This window comes from Filicampus tigris, chromosome 10 (genome assembly GCF_054856515.1).
Source record: "Filicampus tigris isolate MCC_2025a chromosome 10, RoL_Ftig_1.0, whole genome shotgun sequence".
Classification (NCBI taxonomy): domain Eukaryota; kingdom Metazoa; phylum Chordata; class Actinopteri; order Syngnathiformes; family Syngnathidae; genus Filicampus; species Filicampus tigris.
In genome coordinates, this window is record NC_141226.1 from 13,008,821 (window position 1) to 13,029,843 (window position 21,023).

The 21,023-nt window shown below is 43.0% G+C and overlaps 1 protein-coding gene across 1 annotated transcript; it reads left to right on the plus strand.

The window, feature by feature from the left end:
• The first annotated feature begins 1,047 nt into the window (after window positions 1–1,047).
• emilin2a (elastin microfibril interfacer 2a) lies at window positions 1,048–20,246 on the plus strand. The gene is made up of 9 exons (XM_086043210.1): window positions 1,048–1,276; window positions 3,272–3,397; window positions 4,121–4,311; window positions 4,390–6,267; window positions 15,767–16,075; window positions 16,848–16,901; window positions 18,828–18,887; window positions 18,986–19,129; window positions 19,771–20,246. The coding sequence occupies exons 1-9, from the start codon at window positions 1,152–1,154 to the stop codon at window positions 20,082–20,084; spliced, it is 3,201 nt and encodes a 1,066-aa protein (XP_085899336.1). The 5' UTR covers window positions 1,048–1,151; the 3' UTR covers window positions 20,085–20,246.
• Window positions 20,247–21,023: the final 777 nt, after the last annotated feature.

Below are 21,023 nucleotides of genomic sequence, written 5' to 3' on the forward strand. Positions count from 1 at the left end.
ATAACAGCACCAACTGGCTCAATATTAGGTACACCGAACTGTATCTTGAGAAAATACATGCAGTAGTTAGGCACAAAGTTTACGTAGTGTCTCAGTCTGAACACGAGGGGCACTACGTAAAAGTCGTAGTCTACATAGGTATAGGCCAAAGAAGAACCTTGGATCTGGTGGATAACCAATGCCATGTGACCAAATAAATAAATACAAATACAACCCCCAAAAAATCCTAGCTCTCTTAGTACCACCGAAGACTTAAATACATAGGGGAAAAACAACTGACACTTAATAATAATAATGATTCATTTAAGGTGTATTGCACAAAAAAGTAAAATGAAAATTGTACCTCTATAAATGTTAAAAAGAAAACAATTCTTAAATGTAAAATACAAATGTCTTGAACTTAAAAGTTAAATACAACTATACTGTATATGGGTCAAACTTGGCTTGTACTTGTTTTACATACCACTAGAAGGAGCAATCACACCGCTAATGGTACCTCGACCACACTTTTGTGAATCACTGGTAGTAGTGTATTTTTTCTCTTTCTCTTTCTCCTCCTTTGTCGGTCTTCAGTGGGTGAGTAGTTGTACTTAAAGTTTTGTTTTACAGTTTTTAAGTTATTGGGTTTACACTCTATGATTGTTAAGAAAGTTACTTGATATGATGTGATGTGATTTTAATAAATGACAGTGATACTGGAACAAATTAATTCCCTTTAAACTATTTTAATCAATTATATTTGATTAAAAAAAATGAAATAAAACGGGTTTTTTTTTAAATTGGATTTCACTGTGAAAGTGTACCTATAAAGTGTCCCGTTAGTGGGTAAGTGTGAAAAAGTCCTCCTAATCTAATCGTTGTGGGTAATTAACGAGCGACTGTTCCCCAGAAGGCAATTTGATTTAACATTGATTCCCCCCTTCCTCGGCTCATTCTGCTTCCATTGTGTTGTTTTATTGGGAGGAGGGCGTGGAGCTTTCGTGTCACGCCAGTAGGGAGTTGCAGTCAAGTTGTTACAGTTCACTTTTTCCCCCTCTTTTAAGACGCTCTCACCACGCAGGAAGCATGTCACAGTAGCGTAAAGACAAGCCACAATTAAAAAAAATATATCTATATCTATATTTTTTAAGGTTTTTTTTTTTTATGCCAATATGGATACGGGAGGCGCGCTGCGGTGGACGCTTTTCACACTGTTTTGCAACTTTTTCACGCATGGCTTTCCTCCACCTCCTTATGATCCTTTTCACGCCGGAGTGGTGCACAGACACAGAAACAGGTCAGTAAAGTCACTTTAATTCTCATATTTCGCCCTGACTAAAGAGTTCACTCAGGGCGTTTCTCCTGCTTGGTCCAATTTTGGGTGCGCACATGCTGCGCAGATGCCAATAAAAAAAAAGTACCCCCCTTCGTCTATGCACTTATTGTATCGCCTAAATACGACCAAATACGACAGAAAGTGGTTTATCCAGAACAGATAAGATACAAGTTGGGGAATGTGTGTGATAGTGGACGCCCAATCTGTTGTCTGCAAAAGTTGCAAGTGAAGAGGTCAGTACAGGCAAAGACACAAGTCAGCGATAAAGTTAGTGAAATAAAGGTTCATTTTTGCAAATGCACTAAATACTGTGCTAAAATAAGGCTGAGTAAATATTAGAAACGACTCTCAGAATGATGCAGTGCACTTCAATGCCACTGCAGACTAAAGTAATGTTTTTTTTTTTAAAAACAACATTTGCTGAAGCTGCTGCCTCCGCGACCCGACTTCGGATAAGCGGGAGATAATGGATGGATGGATGGAAAATTTAGCTGTATTAATGTAAAAAAATAAATAAATAAATAACAGCAGAATATTCTTGAAATGGAACAAAGCATGGTAGCACATTAACATCACAGGGCTGAGGTTCTGACTAATATTTTGTGTGTTTTGGCTAATCTTTATTTATTTATTTTTTCATAAAATGTGTGTATTTTTCCCTATTATTATTGTATCTTTTTCTATTATTTGTTAATTTTCCATTTAATATTTTTGTCTATGATTTTCCTCGTAATTTTGTGTATTTTTTTCCAGAGGTGGGCATTTCACTAAATTTTGCTGGTCCGTCAGTCGTCATCTGTCAGCGGCCAGGGTACTTTCGTCAGTCACTAATTTTTCGTGACAAACCGAAAAGCAGCGATGGGAAGTAACGACAAATACTTCAAATACTTTTTACTATTATCCGTTACATTTTAAAACCAGTCGCCCTCCTCCCACCAGTAAGATCCATTTTCATAACAAGGTCGTTGCTTTTGTTTTACATGATGCGTGACGATTTAAAAAATAAATTAGGCCAATGTTCGTTACTCGGCTAATCATATCCGGACATTCCATCTTATATTTGGCTCCATCTCAAGCTATGACATCACGCGAGAAGACGCTAGGCAACCCGATACAGAAGATCATTGAATTGCAAGGTGAGAAGGCGCAAAATGATCGGCGACGTGGAGTGTGTCGACGTTAAAACTGTCAACAATATGGGCTCAACTCAGAACGAGCCAGCGCCAGCGAGTCAGCAGCTAGCTGACGCCTTACCTGCGAGAAGTGTTACATTAGTATGTAACGAGCAACTATGACAAAAAAAAGTTGTGACACATAAGTGCAGAGAGTCTTTACGTAACGTAAGGGCACCATTAGTGTTGTACCGAACAATGACAGCTCTGCAAACTACGCGGAGCGTCATCAAGCAAAAATAAAGTGACCATGTTGTGATAATTACAATACAATAACAGTTGTGCAGATGATCCAGATAATCGTTGCACTATTGAAAGTGACCAGTTGTGCGGTAATTATAAATGTCAAATGTGCAATGATGCAAAAAGTCCTTGAGCGTTTTAAAGTGTCTATTGGTGTGGAATATTGGTCAGCAACAGTTATACAAACATGTAAAGAGCTGAAGCTACAGTAATCAATACGGTCATTTTGTCACACAGCAAAATTGGCAAACATTTGCAAAGTGGTACTACGGAATTTTGGGCCAACTGTTCAGCTATAAGAATGTCTGCTGGATTTAGTTTGATTGCGCCGGAAAAGGTCCACCTGGACGTGGAGGGGCTGAGAGGATTTTGTCCGGCTTTGTCTTGGTTCTTGCAGCATGCAAGTCCTCAAGAGTTGCTCGGGGGGTGGTCCCGATGATTTACATACATAGTCAAATCATAATTTTTACTAGATAACATCTGTTTACTGCTGCAATGTGTGCTTTGTAAAACGTGTTATTTGTCTGCCCCTGTGGCTCAGGAATTGGTGCGCCTACGTGGTGCACAAGAACATCAGCTGCGCTGTGCAGGGCAGCGTGGAAAGCTTCCAGGAGCCAGTGGTGGCCCCCTGTCCGCCCTTCATGACCAACTGTCCCCATCAAGTGATGTGAGTCTGCAATGGATGCGAATGACGACGAGCTGCCTTTAAAATTGGGTCATGTTTTAAAAAAAATTTTTTTTTTAGTTGTCATCAGTGAGCGAAGTGGCGTTATGGGTGTCAAATTTAGTGTAGAGAGGTGGGGGAAGGCAGAATCAGTCTTCAACTTACCAGATGTTCCCCAAGACATGAGCAGAAGAGTGATGTCATTTATTGTTTCCCTGGGAGCTTTTTGTCTTGGCTGCACACCCGGAAAACTGCATTGCGTCTGAATGAAGAGTTGCGCAGCTCAGAAGATGAATAATCACAACAAAATACACGTAATTTCCAAGCAAAATATTTTCGGAACTTCCATGCAGTAGGCTATGGATTTGTACGCAAGTTGGCGAGAGCAGTGGTCTATCACTAACCTATGCTAACGCAGTAGTAATGACAGAATTGCGCAAAATATTTTGACGAAAAACATTTCTTGTGTGTAAATATAAAACAATGACATGAAAATCTGTAAGTATGGCAGTAATTTTGCCGCGGAACCACGTATTCCTATAGTGCTCCGCAAACTAGTTCATTGTGCATTAATTCGTAACCTCGAAACGTTCTATTTCGAGACCTTTGCAAATTGAGAACCCTCGGTATTAGAATTGTAGCTGTTTGAATATTGAGACATTTATAAAGAGGGTGGATAGTGTTCTGGCAGTTAATGTCTGTCTGATTATCCCAACCCTTTCTCAGATACAAAACCCGGTTCCGACCCACGTACAAGATTGCCTACAAGAAAGTCACGGATTTGGAGTGGCGGTGCTGTCCGGGCTACCAAGGACCTGGCTGTAGAGATTTGAAACCCACTCCAGAACGTCAAATAGTGCAAGGAACTCAGCCCTATGGCCCATCAAGTACTGGATATTCAAACCGACACGTACAGAGTAAGACACCATTTGTGCCAATTTAGTGTCAATTCTGATGTTTTGTTTGCATAGCCTCACTGTGTTACCTACTCTTAGGGCCAGAGCGCAGAGAGACGGGCCATCATGAGACGAACGACAAGGTTCACCTTCTGGAAGGTGAAGTTCAGCGCCTCTCCCAGACAGTCCTGGACCTGCAGTCTGCCTTAAAAGGGTTAACCGCCAACCTACGCGCTGACCTGCAGGAGGACACCAAGAACATGTTGATGACCCTCTTTAACAACATGCAGCCTCCTGACAGTGCGGTGGTACCAGGATCCGAGGACAGTCCTGCAGTGCTGGATGGCCACCAGACATCCAGAGGCGGAACTGCCGGAGACAAGGTCTTAGAAAAAATTGAAGGCCGCTTAGATGATATCAACGACGCGCTCAAAAGCAAGGAGGAGTTGCTGGAAGACCTGCGAGGGACGATAACAAGTCACGAGGGTCAGATTCGTGTCCTAATGGACGCCTCGCAATCACAGACTCCGGCCATGATGGAGCTTGATGTAGTGCAGGGCTACATCGATGGTAAAGTCGAAAAGATGAAGAATGAACTGGACCAGACTATGAGAGAACAGTTGGACAAGATACAAGCAACATGCAGTAGCAAGATCCAGGCCTTGCAGAAGACCTACGAGGACAGCCGCGACCAAGGTTTGGATAGCCTCACCAAACTGGTGGACAACAAGGAGGCCGACCTCAGGAAAGAGATTCGGGCTCTGCGGGTGGACATGACAGCTGCAGATGGGCCATCGCGGACGCTGCGGCAAACGGATCCGATTAAGAAGCAGGAGGACCATAGTGACAACAAAGATTTATGGCGTGAGATCGACCGCATCACCGAGGCTTACCGCATCTTGAACGTTCGTATCGACAACGAGCTAATACACTTGTCTGAGCCTCGGGAGGACAACAACGATTTTATTCCTCTGATAGAAGAATTGGAGGCCCGCTTGAATATCACCGAACAAAATGCGGAAACTCACTGCTTCTACATAGAAGAGAAGTTGACACGGATCATCACGGAAGAAGTGGCGTCGCTGAGGCAAGTTCTGGATGAGCGTCTCAACAGCATGGAGGACCAGTTCACCAGCATGCTGGTGGAAATGAGCAACAATTCCTTCCCGGGGGTGCTTGGAAACTCCGTAGATACCGTGCAGGCTCAAGTCAACAACAACAAGTTCCTCCTCCAGGGTTTGGATGATAAGATCAACGCCGTTGGAGAGTTGTGTTCAGCAGGGTGCTCGGGCTCAGAAACTACTGTTGTTGAAGGAAGCTCCTCTTCCTCACCTAAGGGACTGGATATAATTTGGAAGGATCTGCGTCGCTACAGGAACGATTTGGACGCTCTGCATGCCGACGTTGGCACGAATACAGACAAGCTCCAGCAGTTGTTAGAGAGTGTCGAAAGAGAATCAGCCGGGAACGTGAGACGTTCCAAGACCATGGACGACTTCCAGAAGGAGCTGATTAACATCCAAGATAATGCTGTAGGCCTGGCCGGTGCCGTCACTGGACTAAGTGATTCCCTGAGTAAATACAACCAGGACATGGTTAAAATAAACGCAACGTGCTGCCAGGCAGAGCGAAGTGGCCCCGGGAGGCCGGCGCTCGCCGGTCATCCCGACATCACCGGCCGCCACATGGATGAGCTGAGGAAGCAAATGGAGGCACTCGGCAAGCAGGTGTTAGCTGACCTGAGTCGGGGTCAACACATGGAAGGGCGGGTGGATGCACTCGAGAAGGCGTTCCTCAGGTTTGACAGCATCTCTGCTCACATTGAAGAACTGAAGAGCGGCCTGGGGAGGATGAACGCTACCTGCGGACGCCACAGTGCAGACATTGCCGAACTGCACAACTCCTTGCGGCGCTTCCAAGCCCAGCTGTCGGCCATGGCCAGACAGGTTTCCAAAGATGTCGCCGCCAAGGACCCAGGTGAGTTTCTGGGTTGATTGAGGTTGAATGAGGTCATGTTTGAAATTTCAGGTTGCAGAGGCCTCCCTATCAGCTTGTGCTAAATATGGCATCAGTTAAACATTCCTGACAAAACTTCACAAAGAACAACCAACCTTTCATGCAGATTGCCGGGTTTACTGAAATTTGTGAAACTGGGGACACAATATGTCAACAACAAATTCTTTTGCTATTTGTAACATTTTCGTCAATACCCCCTACCAGACAGAATAAAGTAAAACATACCGGTACATATATCTATACGTATATTCCAATATAAAGTAGGCTCTCTGAAGATATTTAAAGTGAAATACACCTATACATGTTGTTTTGACTGGCAAAGAAGCGAGAAGGAGCATTGTTGAAAGAGAGGGTAGAATTCTTTAACCCTGCCCAGAAATGGATTTCTAGGAATTGCCTGGCCTTTACATACAACCGAGTGTTGTTGTTTCTGAGAATATTTCTGACTTCTTTCTAACTACTACTTTAAGGGCACAATACGGCTTGGTTCACCAGTCAGAGATTCTAGGATCGGATCAGGTTTTTTGCTTGGGTTTTCGCCGTGTACTCCCGGTGATTGGCTGGCAACCAGTCCAAGGTTCCCTCTCACCCAAAGTCAGTTTGAAAAGGCCCCAAACAACGCCCCTGTGACCCAAATAATACACACTATAAAAAATGGAAGGAAGGAGAGACATGCTGTGGAGGATGCAGGTTTACCAAATGAAGTTGTCAAGGATTATAGAAGACAAGTCTTTCTACTGGAAATAGAAAGTAAAATCAAAAGATAGAATATGACCAGGAGTTCTCAAATGGACTGACTGAAGAGATCTGATTCTTCCATGGACTTCCTTCCCAACTCTCCCGGCATTCATGAGTTTTATCAAGCGTGATTAACATCTGTACAAACACAAAGCCTTCCTGCAGATAATCCTGCATAATATCATGCACTCTGCCTGCACAACTCACAAGGAGGCTCAGAGGGAAAAGATCACATCCCCTAAATGGCCGCAGGGTATTTCCCCGAGTGGGAGGACACGAGTTCACTGGGCCTCTCGCTGGATGGCTGGCTGGCCTCCTCCTATGACATTCAATATGCGGCCACGCCGCCAGGCCGCCGAGGCCTATAATGGAAACTTCCTGTGACTTATGATGTTGTTATCACAAGAATTCCACAGTTTTTATAGAAGGAATGTGGCAGGTAAATTGAAGCTAAAATATTTATGCGGCAAACCGAGTTTTGGATCGTAGCCCCTGCTGACTGCTTGCAGTGATTTAATTGCCCAGTTTTTGCTTCCCTGAAGGAGACATCAGGACATTCGAGCCGACTGTCTTTTTCCTCCATGAGTAACAAATTGAGTAATGTCGCCTTTTTGGGTTTTCCTTTCTCATATACACCGCAGCGCCGCCGACATCGACCTCAGCGCTCAGTCACTCGGTGCACACACCTCACACATGCACACATTATCAAACTCCAGGGATTCCCGTTGGGTGACCTCAGCCTGACGAGTCGGGGTCTGGTCCTCATTAAGGGCCCTGACTCATTGCATTGATGGAGAAGAGGAGGGGTTAAGCACGGCTCCGCACCCATGACCAGATGCGGCGACTGCCCTTAGCTGTGATGTCATGGCGACGGGCCCCGCGGCTGCTGCCTCCCTTTTTCTTGTCAATGCAAAAACCAAAACAATGTAGTAATGGGGAACAAAGGTGGAAATGGGGCCTTCCCCAAACTGTGAGCAGACAGTTGTGAGAATTCAATTCATCAAAATGCCTACAGGACATCCATTTTCTACAACACTTGTCCTCATTCAGGGTTGTGGGTGAGCTGGAGCCTATCCCAGCTGACTTTAGGCGAGAGACAAGGTACCCACTGGCTGAATGTCCAGCCATCCGTTTAGTGCGCTGGAGACCATCTTGGCTGATTTTTGGACAAGGAGCGGGGTACACCCTTGGATTGCTCGCCAGCCCATCACAGGTCACATGTAGACACACAAGCATTCACTCTCACTTTCATACTCAATACATCATTTAGAGATTTCAATAAACCAAACATACATGTTTAAGAAGAGTAAGAAGCCTAAGTACCAGGAGGAAACCCACGCAGGCACAGGCCGGATGTGCAAACTCCTTGAAGGCTGGATTTGAGATTCGAACCCCCGGCGCCTCAGAACCATGAGGCAGACGTGCTAACTACTAGCACATCATGCTGTCTGGAAGTAGACAAACATCCAAAGTGTCTTCTTCAGGTTAAACCTTGATCTGGCCTGTGTTTCCCCCGTAGGGTGTGGATTCTGGATGTCAACTACGTAAATAGTGTGACATCATAGCAACAGGACGCTGTGGTCTGTACACCATTGTTGCTGTTTGTACCAAAAAAAAGAATTCAGTTACCTAACAAATTTTGGAAGGTGGAACCATGCTGTGCAAAAAGTGTTTTATGGCCCCAGCCCAACCACTGATTGATTACATAACCATATCCCTCAAAACAAGTTACCACCCCAAATAGTTGTTGCGCTTATTCTGTAAAGATGCTTTAGTTTCGCCCAGAGGAAAAGCAAAATAGTCTACATGAGAGATAAAGTATGAAAATGTGTAATCCAGAGCAGTCCAGCCGACAGTCATATGAGGGCCTCAAATAGGCTGCGAACAGATGAGCTCTTGTCATAGCTGGATCATTCAGTGACCGTGGACACGAGGCTGTTTTTAACCGATGAGTACAAATGGGTACAAAGTGTGATGTTTTGGCCATCCGTCAACATTTTGGAGCCTGAAAATCCGCTCTCAAAGTGGAAATTGTTTCTGTAAAAAGCAGATAGCAATAATGGTGGGACATAGCATCATTTTAGCTTCTCCTGTCTACATTCCCTGCCACGTATTCAATTTGTTACTATTGGGGGGGGGGGTTGTGTAAATGGATGGAAATGTGTAAATATTTTGTGTGTCTCAGATGTTTTTCAAAATTGTATCAGAAAAGCAAGACATTTTCAGGTTGTTCTTGAGATAAAATGAATGAGAACTCTACCGAAAGCTGTTTGGGAGGCGTTTTGGAACCTGCAAATACAGGAGTCATGTTTTAAAAACAAAACAGTTAATGTGTGAACATGCGTGTAAAACGTGGAGTGTGGATACTAATATGTGTAAGTGTGTCACAGCCAAAACAAAAACGGCAGCCCATAACGTTGCTGCAGCTATTAGTATCCAGCAAAGTGGAATTATGAGGGGTCCTCACTTTCTGTCAATCCTGACATTTGAGGTTTACGAAAGGCACGCCATGAACTGGCTTGTGCAGCTACGTGAGAATACAGTATACCGTACAACCGTTTTTCATTTTGATTGTTTTATATTAACGGCCTACAAATACTTACAGGAATTATGACTTTACTACTGCAATAGTGTATACTACAATGAATTCTGTCCAGTGTTGTTTTCGTCAACGATGACAAAACCATTTTGTCTACGTCGTTTTGACTCGTTTTATTCCTTGCTGATAACATGATGATGACAAGCTAAGCATGGCTCTGATCATTAAACCATGACAAAATATGTGTAAGTTTTCACAAGCGAGACTTGGTGAAAAAGTTAGTTGGTAGTGTGTCACCACGGCGATGTTCATCCGAACGTAAATTACAAAGTCTTCTTAATGTTTTACTTGAAAATCAGCTCGTGATTAAGTTCTGAGTAACCTTTAAGTTTTCTGTACAAATAATGGTGTAAATGGACTGCTAAGCCAGCGTCAGGCTAAAGTTAGCTATGTTGTGCTAGCCTCAATTCATGAGTTTACGAGTGTGTAACTGTATTTAGTCAAAATGATTTGTTGAAATTGACATGCATGATGTGTATTTGTTAAAAGACCAATATTTTTTTAAACAAAAACTTGAGCACTTGAATAAACTAGCACATATTCAATTGATAAAAATGCGACTAAAACTAATAAGCATTTAATTAAGCATCCAACTGAGACAAAAAATGAGATAAATGTGTGCTTTTATTTTTTACTGTGACAGTGACAATAAACTCTACTGTATTAATAAATTCTATTCTGTTCAAAGAGGCTGCCCAAAATAACACTGATTCCTGCTGATGTACAAATTAGGATGACATCGCCTCGCGTCTACAGCGTCTGCCAAAATTTGGGATAAGACGTGGTATGGCAAGTATTGCTGTGTGTCATGTTTCTTGACAAAGACATATAACCAACTAGTCAGCAGGCCTGCTCATATTTGAAGATCTGCACCAACGGGAAATTGTTTTGACAACGCTCCTGTTTGTATGTGAAACTTTAGAAACTAAATGCCCCGCTTCTTATTTTTGTTTATTAAGGGATAAAACATCCATGAAATCATCAAGTATGCTCGAGATGGCGTTGTGACATTCGTAGCGCTCATATGAGGGCCGCGAGGAAGCTTGTAAACACACCAGCCGTTGTATATTAAAATCGGTCCTTGCTTGGCGGGGTTACGTAAAACATGGTGGAGGAATTTGGCATGTCTCTCTGTACCGGCGGTCTGGGGGTAAAACCCTATTTCAAAGCCTAACCCTGATTTGAAACCCTAGCCTTGAATTGAAACCCTGATTTGAAACCTTGATCCAAATTTAAAACCCTAATTTGAAACCCTAACACTAACTTGAAACACTAGCCCTGATTTGAAAATCTTGAGAATTTCAACTTTGTTGAAATCCTAACTCTGGCTTGAAAACCCAAGTCTGGCCTGAAACCTTAATTTGAAACCCTAAACTTGATTTGAAATCCAATCATATCTCTTTGATTGAAACCCTTGGCTGTGTTTGAAACCTTTACCCTAATGTAAAACCCCACTCCTGACACGAAACCCTAATTTAAAACCCCAACCTTGGCTTGAAACCCCACCCATGATTCAAAACCCTAATTTGAGACCTTAAGGCATGATTGAAACCCCAACCATCGCTTGAAACGCTCATTTGAAACCCTAACCCTGACTTCAAACCCCAATTTGAAACCCCCCCCCATTGCTGGAAACCCTTATCTCTGGGCTTGAAACCTTTACCCTAGTTTGAAACTAATGTTATTTAAATGAATCGCTGATGGGGAAATTCAACTGCAGCCTGTTAGGAGATGTCGAAACACAAAAGAAAAACCCTGACCACATTTTTTTTTTTTTTAATTTCTCTCGATTCTCATGCTGGGTTTTTTTTCTGAGCCATTCCCCACTTCCTTGTCTCCTCACGCTCTCCTTTAAAACGTGTCCTTGCACGGGTGCCAGAGGACGTCTCCCGGTCCCACCCCAAGGGGAAGCCTCAGCAAATGAATTTTTTCAAACAACTGCTTTGATTTCGCGGGTCAATGCGTGTCTAAACGGAGAGACTAGGACTCTCCACTGAAGTGTCTCTTGCAATCGGGGAGCAGAAGAAACAAACAACGATATCAAAGTCTTCTTGAAGTCAAAGGGTGCCGAGGGAGAAGAAAGGGAAAATGGCAGTCGACAGGCGCGGCACCCGCTGTATAATAGACAATACAACAATTGGACGTTATTTATTATACTACCTGACTACATTGACAGAGGGGGGTAGATTAGCCACAAAATTGCACTCAAATAAGAATAGTTCCGTTGGATTAGTGAAACAGTCATGTGACAGCACCCAAGGCGGAAGTCTAACTGTCAAGCCAAAACAAAATAGATCACGCAAGCAAACAGATTGATCAAAATAAAAGTAGCACTTTTTCTTCTTAACAAAAACCCCCAAGTAAAAGTATGTGCCGAAATGACTTGGGTAAACATATTGAGGTCCTCCGATTGTACACAGGACTTCCTAGGTCCTCGCTCCTCTGTTCTCATGCTAGCACCTCCTACCAGAAATTCCATCGAGGAATGGGATCGATTGACAGAGAAGTGAGGCGGGAGGAGGTAAAAATATTTTGGGGAAATGAGACAATCGCTCCCCGATGTCGTCATTTGATGGAGACGTCTACCAAAGATGACGTCTCGTCATTGTGTCCGCGTGGCAGAATTACTATCAGCAAAAATGTCCACTATATGTTTGATTTTTCAAGCGGGGTTAAATTTAAATCAAATATCAACACTGTTACACCTCACAGCTTTACAGATGCAAAGACGAGTGCGAATAATGATGGCCTTCATGTTGAAGAATAAAAGATTCCCTTATTTACACACCTCTTTAAACTTTGAGATCACACGAGCGAGAATTGGCTGTGTTATTATGCTACAAAATATTTTACGCTTTATATAGCCAGCATCCAGGGGCCTTTTTCCTCAGCGGCAAGGTGAGGCGTTTGTTCCCATGACAGCAGCTCTGGCAGCCCATCTGGAAGTCGTCAGAGGGGGAGCGCTCGCCAGATGTACAACGGGAGTCCCTCGAGGTGTCCAACCTCCTGTCGTCATTAGCTAATGTGTGGCGAGGGGATTTTGTCTGTGTGCAAAGAGAGTAACGCGGTGGATCTCAAATTGAAGCAAGCAAGCTGTAAATTGAGAGAGCTCAAAATAATTTGGGGTAAATTAGGACATATCATTAGAAAAAAGGCCATATGACAACCGGTGCACTATTTCAAATGGTCTGATATGATTACATCCAGCAAATCTGACATGCCTGCACCCGGGCGGCCTTTTCTTGCTCTCTCACACTCTTTTCTCACGTCGAGTTGTACAGGTGAGGCAAGGTGACCTTGGCAAAATATTTGCGACTTGGAAGCACATAGCTCAGGTTGAAAGTTTCAACATGTGTATAAATAAATGACTGCTTTTGACAAAGTTCAGTGCGACTGATTGTCATAAGCAAACAATGTGAAAAGGATTCAGTTTAAGTTGTCTGTTTCTGTCATTGGTCAATTCCTTTTGGAAAAATTGTCGCTAGAAGAGTTGGAAAAGCCCCTAATTTGTTAACAGCGACTGTACTTTTGTAAACTAGCTAAGCTCTGTTTGCTGCCCTGTTATTAGTGGAATCAGAGCACATCAGCTAGCATCGATAGATAAATAGTGAAATTAATTCAATTGAATTTGCTTTAGTTCCTTTTTATTAATCAGGTCGTGAATATTTAGATTGAAATGTAATGAAAAATTATAATTCATTTGCGTGGCATCTAGGGTCGCCCATGGTGGTTATAGTTCAGAGGACTCATGGGAAATACGCACTCAGGCAATCCTGAGGTCGAGGATAAGATGGAGAGGAAATGACCGATTGTAATTGTCGCGGCACAAACTTAATTTATTTTGGATTAGACGTGGTTTGTGAATGGTTTCATATGCGGGAAGGTTACTTATTATTATTTTTTAATTTGACGGCGTGTGTTATTTACTTTGGATGCAACAGCTTACCACTGTGGAGATTTGTGATAACTCAATACAGACTCACGTCTGCATCAAAGTGGAAGAATGCAATTTTGTTTGAGGGTGCTTGAGTGTTTGATGTTTAACCTTTACCCTATTGGGCCGTTTTGGATACAAGTCAATCAAAATCAACAGGGTACTTGTTTAGGAGCGAATAGCGTGCCAAAGAAAATGTGGATTCTGACGTTTGATTGAATACCCAACAGCCAGGTTAGGACACACAGACCGGTTAAATAGATCAAGTAGATCTGATAGATGGATGGATAATTGGATAGATACTAGCTAGCTAGATAGCTAAATAGATAAGTTAGCTTTTGTCACTTTTTTTGCAATTCCAGCAAAAGTCTTGTTGGACTCCCATCCATCCATCTCCATCTGCCTGGATGTTCTTGGCTAGACTTAAGACAGAATAGCATTACCCTCGTCTTGTATAAACATTAATTCATGCTTGTAACCAATGCAATCTGCGTCGTAGGATCGTGCAGACACATTTGTTTAAGCTAATAAGGGCTTTATTTGTGCTTCCGCTTCCACGGCCGGTTGCCAAGCGAGCCGAGTGTCTTCTGGCTAACACTCAAACTGACTCGTACTACTCCACTTTATTTTTGAGGTGCTAGTTGGGATGCAGTGTACAATCGCACTTCGGCATACCGACTGGCTCTTGACCCTCTCGTTTAGCTTGTTAAACTGTATTAGGTAGGTAGCTCCATCCAGTGTTGCCAACTCCTCAGTTGGGAAAGAAGCTATTAGCTGTCCTAAAAGTCGCTAAATGACGCCATTGCCAAATTTGCATAATTGTACTTTTGACTGTACAGTTTAGACTGAGCCATGTTAAGCTAGAGAGCTAACGTTGGAGGTTTAGCTTGTGTCATGGAGAAATGCAAACACACACTGAACTGTCTGGACGAGATGAGTATCTTTAATGCAGTTATTTTTTAGACAAAAAAAAACAATTCACATTTATCCCGCCGTGGCTGTAAACCAAGGCGGGGGAAAAGCAGCGGGTTCGCATGCGCGATTTATTTGCAGTTTACTCTGGACACAGAGGGGCGCACATCTCCTGCTCTGACTGCAGATGGGAGGGGCTGTGCGAGAGCCGCCTGTGACTGTGAGTGCGCTGGGACGGGGGAGAGGCCGACGAAAGCACCCGCAGCATGTCGAGGATAAGAACGATAGTCTACGTGCTTTCACATCAGAGTTTCCATAAACCCCAGAAAAAGTCGCTAGAGTTGTCGCAAGTCGCTATTTTTCCGCTAAAGGGGTTTGAAAACTCGCTAATTAGGCTATAGCAAGAAAGTTGCTAAATTGGCAACACTGGCTCCATCCTGTTAATCCTAAAACTGTTTCTTATTTGTACTGATGGAACATCATTCACACACACATTGTGGTATAATGACATTAAAGTTGCTAATTGTGATTCCTGAATGTCTGAAGAGGGTTTACATTTGTGACTACTTGAGCGCCAAGAACAACGTGTGAAAGTGTGCAGTGAAAACCTCACAGGAACTGTTAGATAAAGCCAGAGTGAGGGCTAGGGTTTCAGAGTAGGGTTTTAAACCAGGGTTACGGTTTCAGGGTAGGTTTTCAAACCAGGTTTGGGTGTCAAGCCAGGGTTGGGGTTTCTTGTAAGGGTTTCAACATTGGGTTTAAGTCGGGCTAGAGGGTTTTAATTTTTTGTTTCAAACTAGGCTTGGAGATTCAAGGCTGGTCTAGGATTTCAAATTAGGCTTTGGGTATTGTACCAGGGTGAATGTTCTAATTTGGGGTTAGGATTTCAAGACAGACCGAGGGTTTCAAAGTACGGTTTCTAATCAGAGTTACGGTTTCAAGCCAGGGTTGTGGTATAAAAGTAGGGTTTCAGTCTAAGCTTTTTAAAATGATTAGGTTTAGGGTTTCAAAGTAGTTTCAAGCATGGGTTGGATGCTTACTGTTTGAAAGTCATTCAAGTCTGGTGTACCAAATGAATGTAGGCCTATCGTGTGTGTGCATCTCCCAGGATGATCTTCCTCCCTCCTTTTCCTGCACATGCTGATGGACTTCATGTAAACTTTAGCAATGAGTGTGATTTCCTCTAAGTGTGATGTCATTCCATTCCCGTCACCCCCCCATGACCATGCGGGGTTCAAACTGTGAATCAGCCTTAACGTGTTTCATCCTGTCCCCAGGAGTTCTCCTCGGACCCGAGCCGCCGGCCTCCCCGCCGGACCCCGGCAGGGGTCGAGTTCACCAAATCCACATCCCCCTCATCATCCCCCCGCCCAGGCAGCCCAACACGCACCCCGTGAGGACGGCGCCCCCGAGCCGGCCGGCGGCCCCCCAGTGGCCCGGAAGCCACGGCATCCCCGTGATGCCCAGCAGGCCCGTGGTGGAGACGGGCGAGGCCGGACCCCCCGGGTACATGCGCAGGGTCACGGTGAGGAGGGGATCCGAGGATTCGGCCAGCCCGCCCCTCACCGGGTTCGCGGGAGCTCCAGGTAGGGCTCCGTTATGAGATGTCGTCACTGATTGGCTGGGAGGAATCACGTGCGTCTAAATGTAGTTTTATACTTTTCCTGTAGAAAATATATTATACAACATAGAGTTGTGCTCATAAGTTTACATAGTCTAGGCGTACGATTCAAATGATCAGGGTCATTATCGGGCTTCTGAAGAGCTTGCTGATGATCATTTGAATTAGTTGTGTTGGAGAAGGGAAATCTAAAACATGCAAGATACTGACCGTATAACGATTCATGGAGTCTTTTTTTTAACTTTTTTAAAATCATTTTTAAATGTAATAAAAATGAATGACAGTACAAAAAAACATTTGTTGCAAATCAGGAACTAAATGTATGTGTCAAAATGTCTTGCATTTGTTGGATGTAAATTATGTATGATTTGACAATTTATTGGGTTATTTGTTTAATGTTTAATGTTGATTGGGTGGGAGAAATCGTACGGTTCTCCCGCCTTATAATAAGGCTTGTGGTGTTCATTTTGGTTCAAGTTAGCAATTATGGTTCCATTCCCTTTAAATGCAAATCCAGCTCTAAAATTAAAAAAAGACTTACATATATGTTTATACATCTAATTTTAAGACATGCATGATTTTATCCATATTTTATTTTTATTTGCTGATTTAGTAGTAGTAAAATCCCACTGTGATAATAGCAAGCCAATAATTTCGTCAATTTCTTTTGAGTCTCCCGACACTTCCTGTGATGAGTGGCATTACGTTGAAAGTGTACCTTTTTTGTCGTTTTGCAGGCTATCCTCCCTTGCAGCCGGTATCGTTCAAGCCTGAGTGGAGCAGCCCCACAGGTATAACATATTACAGAGGTGCCATGCAATACGAGTACCTAACTAGTCTTACAAGGCTTTTTGCATATAGAGTATAAGCTGTTGTTCGGCTGATTTGTTGCTTTGACTCGCGAGCACAAACTTGAGATATGAGCAATGTATGGTGGGAGTGAACTACACTCAACTGACTTTACAGTAAGAAGCAGCTTGGCAAATATTGAGCAAGTTATTACTGTTCAAACAGTTTAAAGCCGCTCTCAGTTGAAATTTACTGTCAAACGAAACATAGAAGTCAGTTACACAATGTGTATTTCAAACAACCACATAGCTTAGCCTTTCAGTCTGCTCTTCTAATGCTAACGCTATTACATCTATGTTATGGTGCTATATCCCTTCAAGCAACAGTTTGAACACAGGTGATGTAATGTAGCAACAATTGTAGATAGACAATACAACTTTGCTCACAGTCATATATTCTTTATCTTCTGTGAAGAATGACCGAGATGTCTCAATGAAGAATTATTGTTTTTTGGTGAAAGCCTGAAACGTATTAATGGAATTTGAATTCATTTCAATAAGAAAATATGAGTGTTTTGAGTTACAAGTGTGGTCACATAAATTAAACTGGCATCTCAAGGTGCTACTACTGTATTACATGTTAAACTCTGCTTGTATGCAGTGAGAAGTAAAGCTCTGAATAAGGTGTAGGCTTCACGAGCGTGAGGGAAGAGGATGTTTGGATTGAAGTAGGTGTGGAGGCACCGTGGAAGGAGTTGGAGCCCATTTGCAGATGTTCAACATAAGAATTTGCTCCTCGGTTGCTTAGCAACGCACTCTCGCCATGCATATTTGCGTCTGGATCTTACAAATAAAGCTGAGCAGACCTCCACCAAGGCCAAACAAGCCTAATCGTGATCACCAATTATCACCACTCCTGCATAGGCCTGAATTGGATCATTGACATTCATCATTTAGCCCAGGGGTGGGAAATTCCAGCCCTCGAGGGACGGTGCCCTGCCTGGTTTCCATCTGCCCTTGCTGCAACACACCTGATTCAAATGATCATATAATCAGCAAGGTCTGCAGAAGCTGGATAACGATCCCCATCATTTGAATCAGGTGGGTTGCACCAGGGTGACATGTAAAATATGCAGGATACCGGCCCTCGAGGGCCGGGAATTGCCCACCCCGATTTAGCCAGTCAGGCAATTATAAGAATGCAACGAAAGGTGGTTAACAAAAGTGAAAATAAAAACAGATTTTTTTTTCATTTCTATTCCGCACCTTTAATGACTATGAAGGCCACAAGGATAAATACATAAATACTAGTAATTTTACAAGGAAAATAAAATGTTATGAGATAAAGGCTCAACGGTAAGCTAAGTTGTTGTATACTAGAGGGGAAGTGCTTTTAGAGGGTTGTAATTTCATGACAAATTTCAACATTGTAAGAATAAGTCATTCCAAAAAAGCTGTATTGAAAGAAGCAAAAACAAAGTGACTATGAGAATACAGACGTCGTTAAAATACTGAGAAAACGACTGTATTACTTCAGAAAAGACAATTTTACAAGAATTAGCTGTGATATGAGAATACATTCGTGGCATAAGTCATTACAAGAAAAAAGTAGCAAAAAAAAAAAAGATTAAAACTTTTATTTTTTAAGTTAAATTTTTAAATACACAAAATGTTGGCATTTTAGGACAATACAATTTTGTCGTAAAATCACAACTCTTCTCATATTATGACTTTATCTTATTAAAAATTACAACAAAGTCCTTGAAATTGTACTACTTTATGCAAATAATTCCTAAAAGTGTACAGGAAATCAGATACATTGTTTTTGTGTAATCCCACCAGGATCAGTGCTAAAATCATCCCTGGAAGAGGTAGTATTTCTACAGAAAGAATGAACAGCAACTCATCTGTTACATTTGTAATTGGCAGGTCCACTAGCAGCTAAAGTACCCTGGAACCCAGCCTACCAAGCTCCAGTTGAATCACTTGGTAAAGGCTTGCTTGTAAATACTACACTGAGGGCACCAATCAGACAAAAGCCTATTAATCTTTTTTTTTTTCGTGACATAATTTGTTGTTGCTGTTAGGCGTTCCAGTAGAGCGCATCGCCTTGGCCGATCCCTTCTCCTTTTCAGCTGGCCTCACTCTTCAGCCTTTCTCCGGAGAGTTTGGCATCATTCGCTTTGACAAGGTTCTGCTCAACGATGGAGGCCACTACAGTCCCCACACAGGTACCGTGCGTATATTTGCTGATATTTTACGAGAAATTCTACTTCCACAATTTATACCTTCAACAAAAAGACCTCATATGAATACATTTTACGAAACATGACATATATTTCAGAGGTGGGCATTGTACAAAACTTTGCTGGTCCGTCATTTGACATCCGTCATCGGCCAGGGTAACCGTTCGTCATTCGTAACGCCGTCTTTTTTTGTGACGAACTGACAGTGCTGGGCATTCCGTCTCAGGGGCGGAACAGTCTGTCCCTGCGTCCCGGACGGACGCCTATTTTTGGGACGGAGGACAACACGTTTTAAAAAAGGGACGGACTAAGCAAGGGCGGAGGTGGATTTTAGTCCGGCCCACTAATCGGCCCTCATGCGTGTGACGTGGTCACAATAAAGAGGTATAAGGTGTAATTTTCCAAAAATCAAGTTGTGCATTTTTGAGAAATAGTATTCATGCGTTTTTAAGAAATTGTAACTTTCCAGTATACTTTTTGGTAAGTCATACATTGTTGATGAAAGAAAGTCATAAACAAAAAAAAAAATCATAATTTTGACAACTTTCCCCCAAAAAACAACTTTGGGAAAATAGGCCATTTGTTTTCACACAATGCAAGGCGTCATCCATTTTCCCCATCCGCAGGGTTGTTCACAGTCCCGCAAGATGGCCGCTACCTGATCTCAGGACTTCTGACAGCACAGCGCGGTGAGTCGGTGGAGGCGGTCCTGTCCGTGTCCCAGCGCAGCGTCCAGAGGCTGCGCAGCTCGGCAGCGTCTGGTCGGGACATGTGCGGCTGCGGCGGCTCGGTGTCCTTCGGCCTCGTCGTGCCCCTGAAGCGAGGCGATCGCGTTGGCCTGCTGAGGACAGCGGGCCGACTGGCCACCAGCGAGGCCCGCGAGGTGCTCTCTACCTTTGGCGCCCTCTTCCTGTACGGACCCCCGGCCCACCGCAGATAGCTGAAGCTAAAAGACTGGAATGTGAACTGTGTGCATACGAACAAACGAACATCCCCATCTAATATATTTGACAGTCTTTGTACCGCCCACTGTGATTGTGGAAGTCTTAATAATTTAACACTTTATAATCTGTGACGTGACGGCAATAAACGGTCATATGAACTCAATAACATGATTCATCAACATGCGTAAAAAATGGTAGAGGTCTCTCGACTCCTGGGAGAATAGTATGGCTGCAAAAAAAGCCCCCCAAAAAACAGCAAAGTACATACAGCGGTGCCTTGACATACAAGTTTAATTTCTTCCGTAACCACGCTCGGAAGGCATATCCACCCAATTTCATTTCATTCGGATAAACAGGTGCTTAGGGTTTTTTTTTTTCTTCCAGCGGCCGCTATGAAGTGAGTTTTGGGCATTTAGTAGTGGGGACTCCTAAAAATACGTATTTTCACCAGGATACATATGCATGCAGAAATTGGTGCGTTTTCAGGTATACCGAAGCCCCCAAAAGGCCATTCTTTCGTCAATAAAATAATAAAATATTGCTATACTGTGAGCTAAATGTTGCTGAAAAAAATAAATGTGCCCTCACCAATATTTATGCTGAACACAGTGACTAAGGGATTCAAATCCCAACTTTGTGGTGTAGATGCAATTCTTTTATGAAATTGTCAACTAGAGGAGTCGGAAAAGTGACACAAAGTGTCCCATTGTGCTCTACACTAGCTTCGCTATGTTTGCATCCACATTGTTAGCGGAAGCGGTGCACATCAGCGAGGACATGCTTTGAAATTCGGAACTCTTAAAAAAAAAAAAAAAAAAAAAAAAAAAAAAAAAAAATCATCCTGACAAAAACTCAAATTAATTCATAATTGATAACTGATTAAACACCATTCTTCATTTGCTAAGGACCAAACCAGCCACAACCTTTTGGTTTTG

What these genes read in the sequence shown, in the direction of transcription:
- emilin2a (XM_086043210.1), top strand. Translation starts at nt 1,152, where the DNA reads ATGGATACGGGAGGCGCGCTGCGGTGGACGCTTTTCACACTGTTTTGC. An exon ending in GTGCACAGACACAGAAACAG is followed by an intron (nt 1,277 to 3,271) that starts GTCAGTAAAGTC and finishes CCTGTGGCTCAG; the next exon opens with GAATTGGTGCGCCTACGTGG. An exon ending in CCACTACAGTCCCCACACAG is followed by an intron (nt 19,130 to 19,770) that starts GTACCGTGCGTA and finishes CCCCATCCGCAG; the next exon opens with GGTTGTTCACAGTCCCGCAA.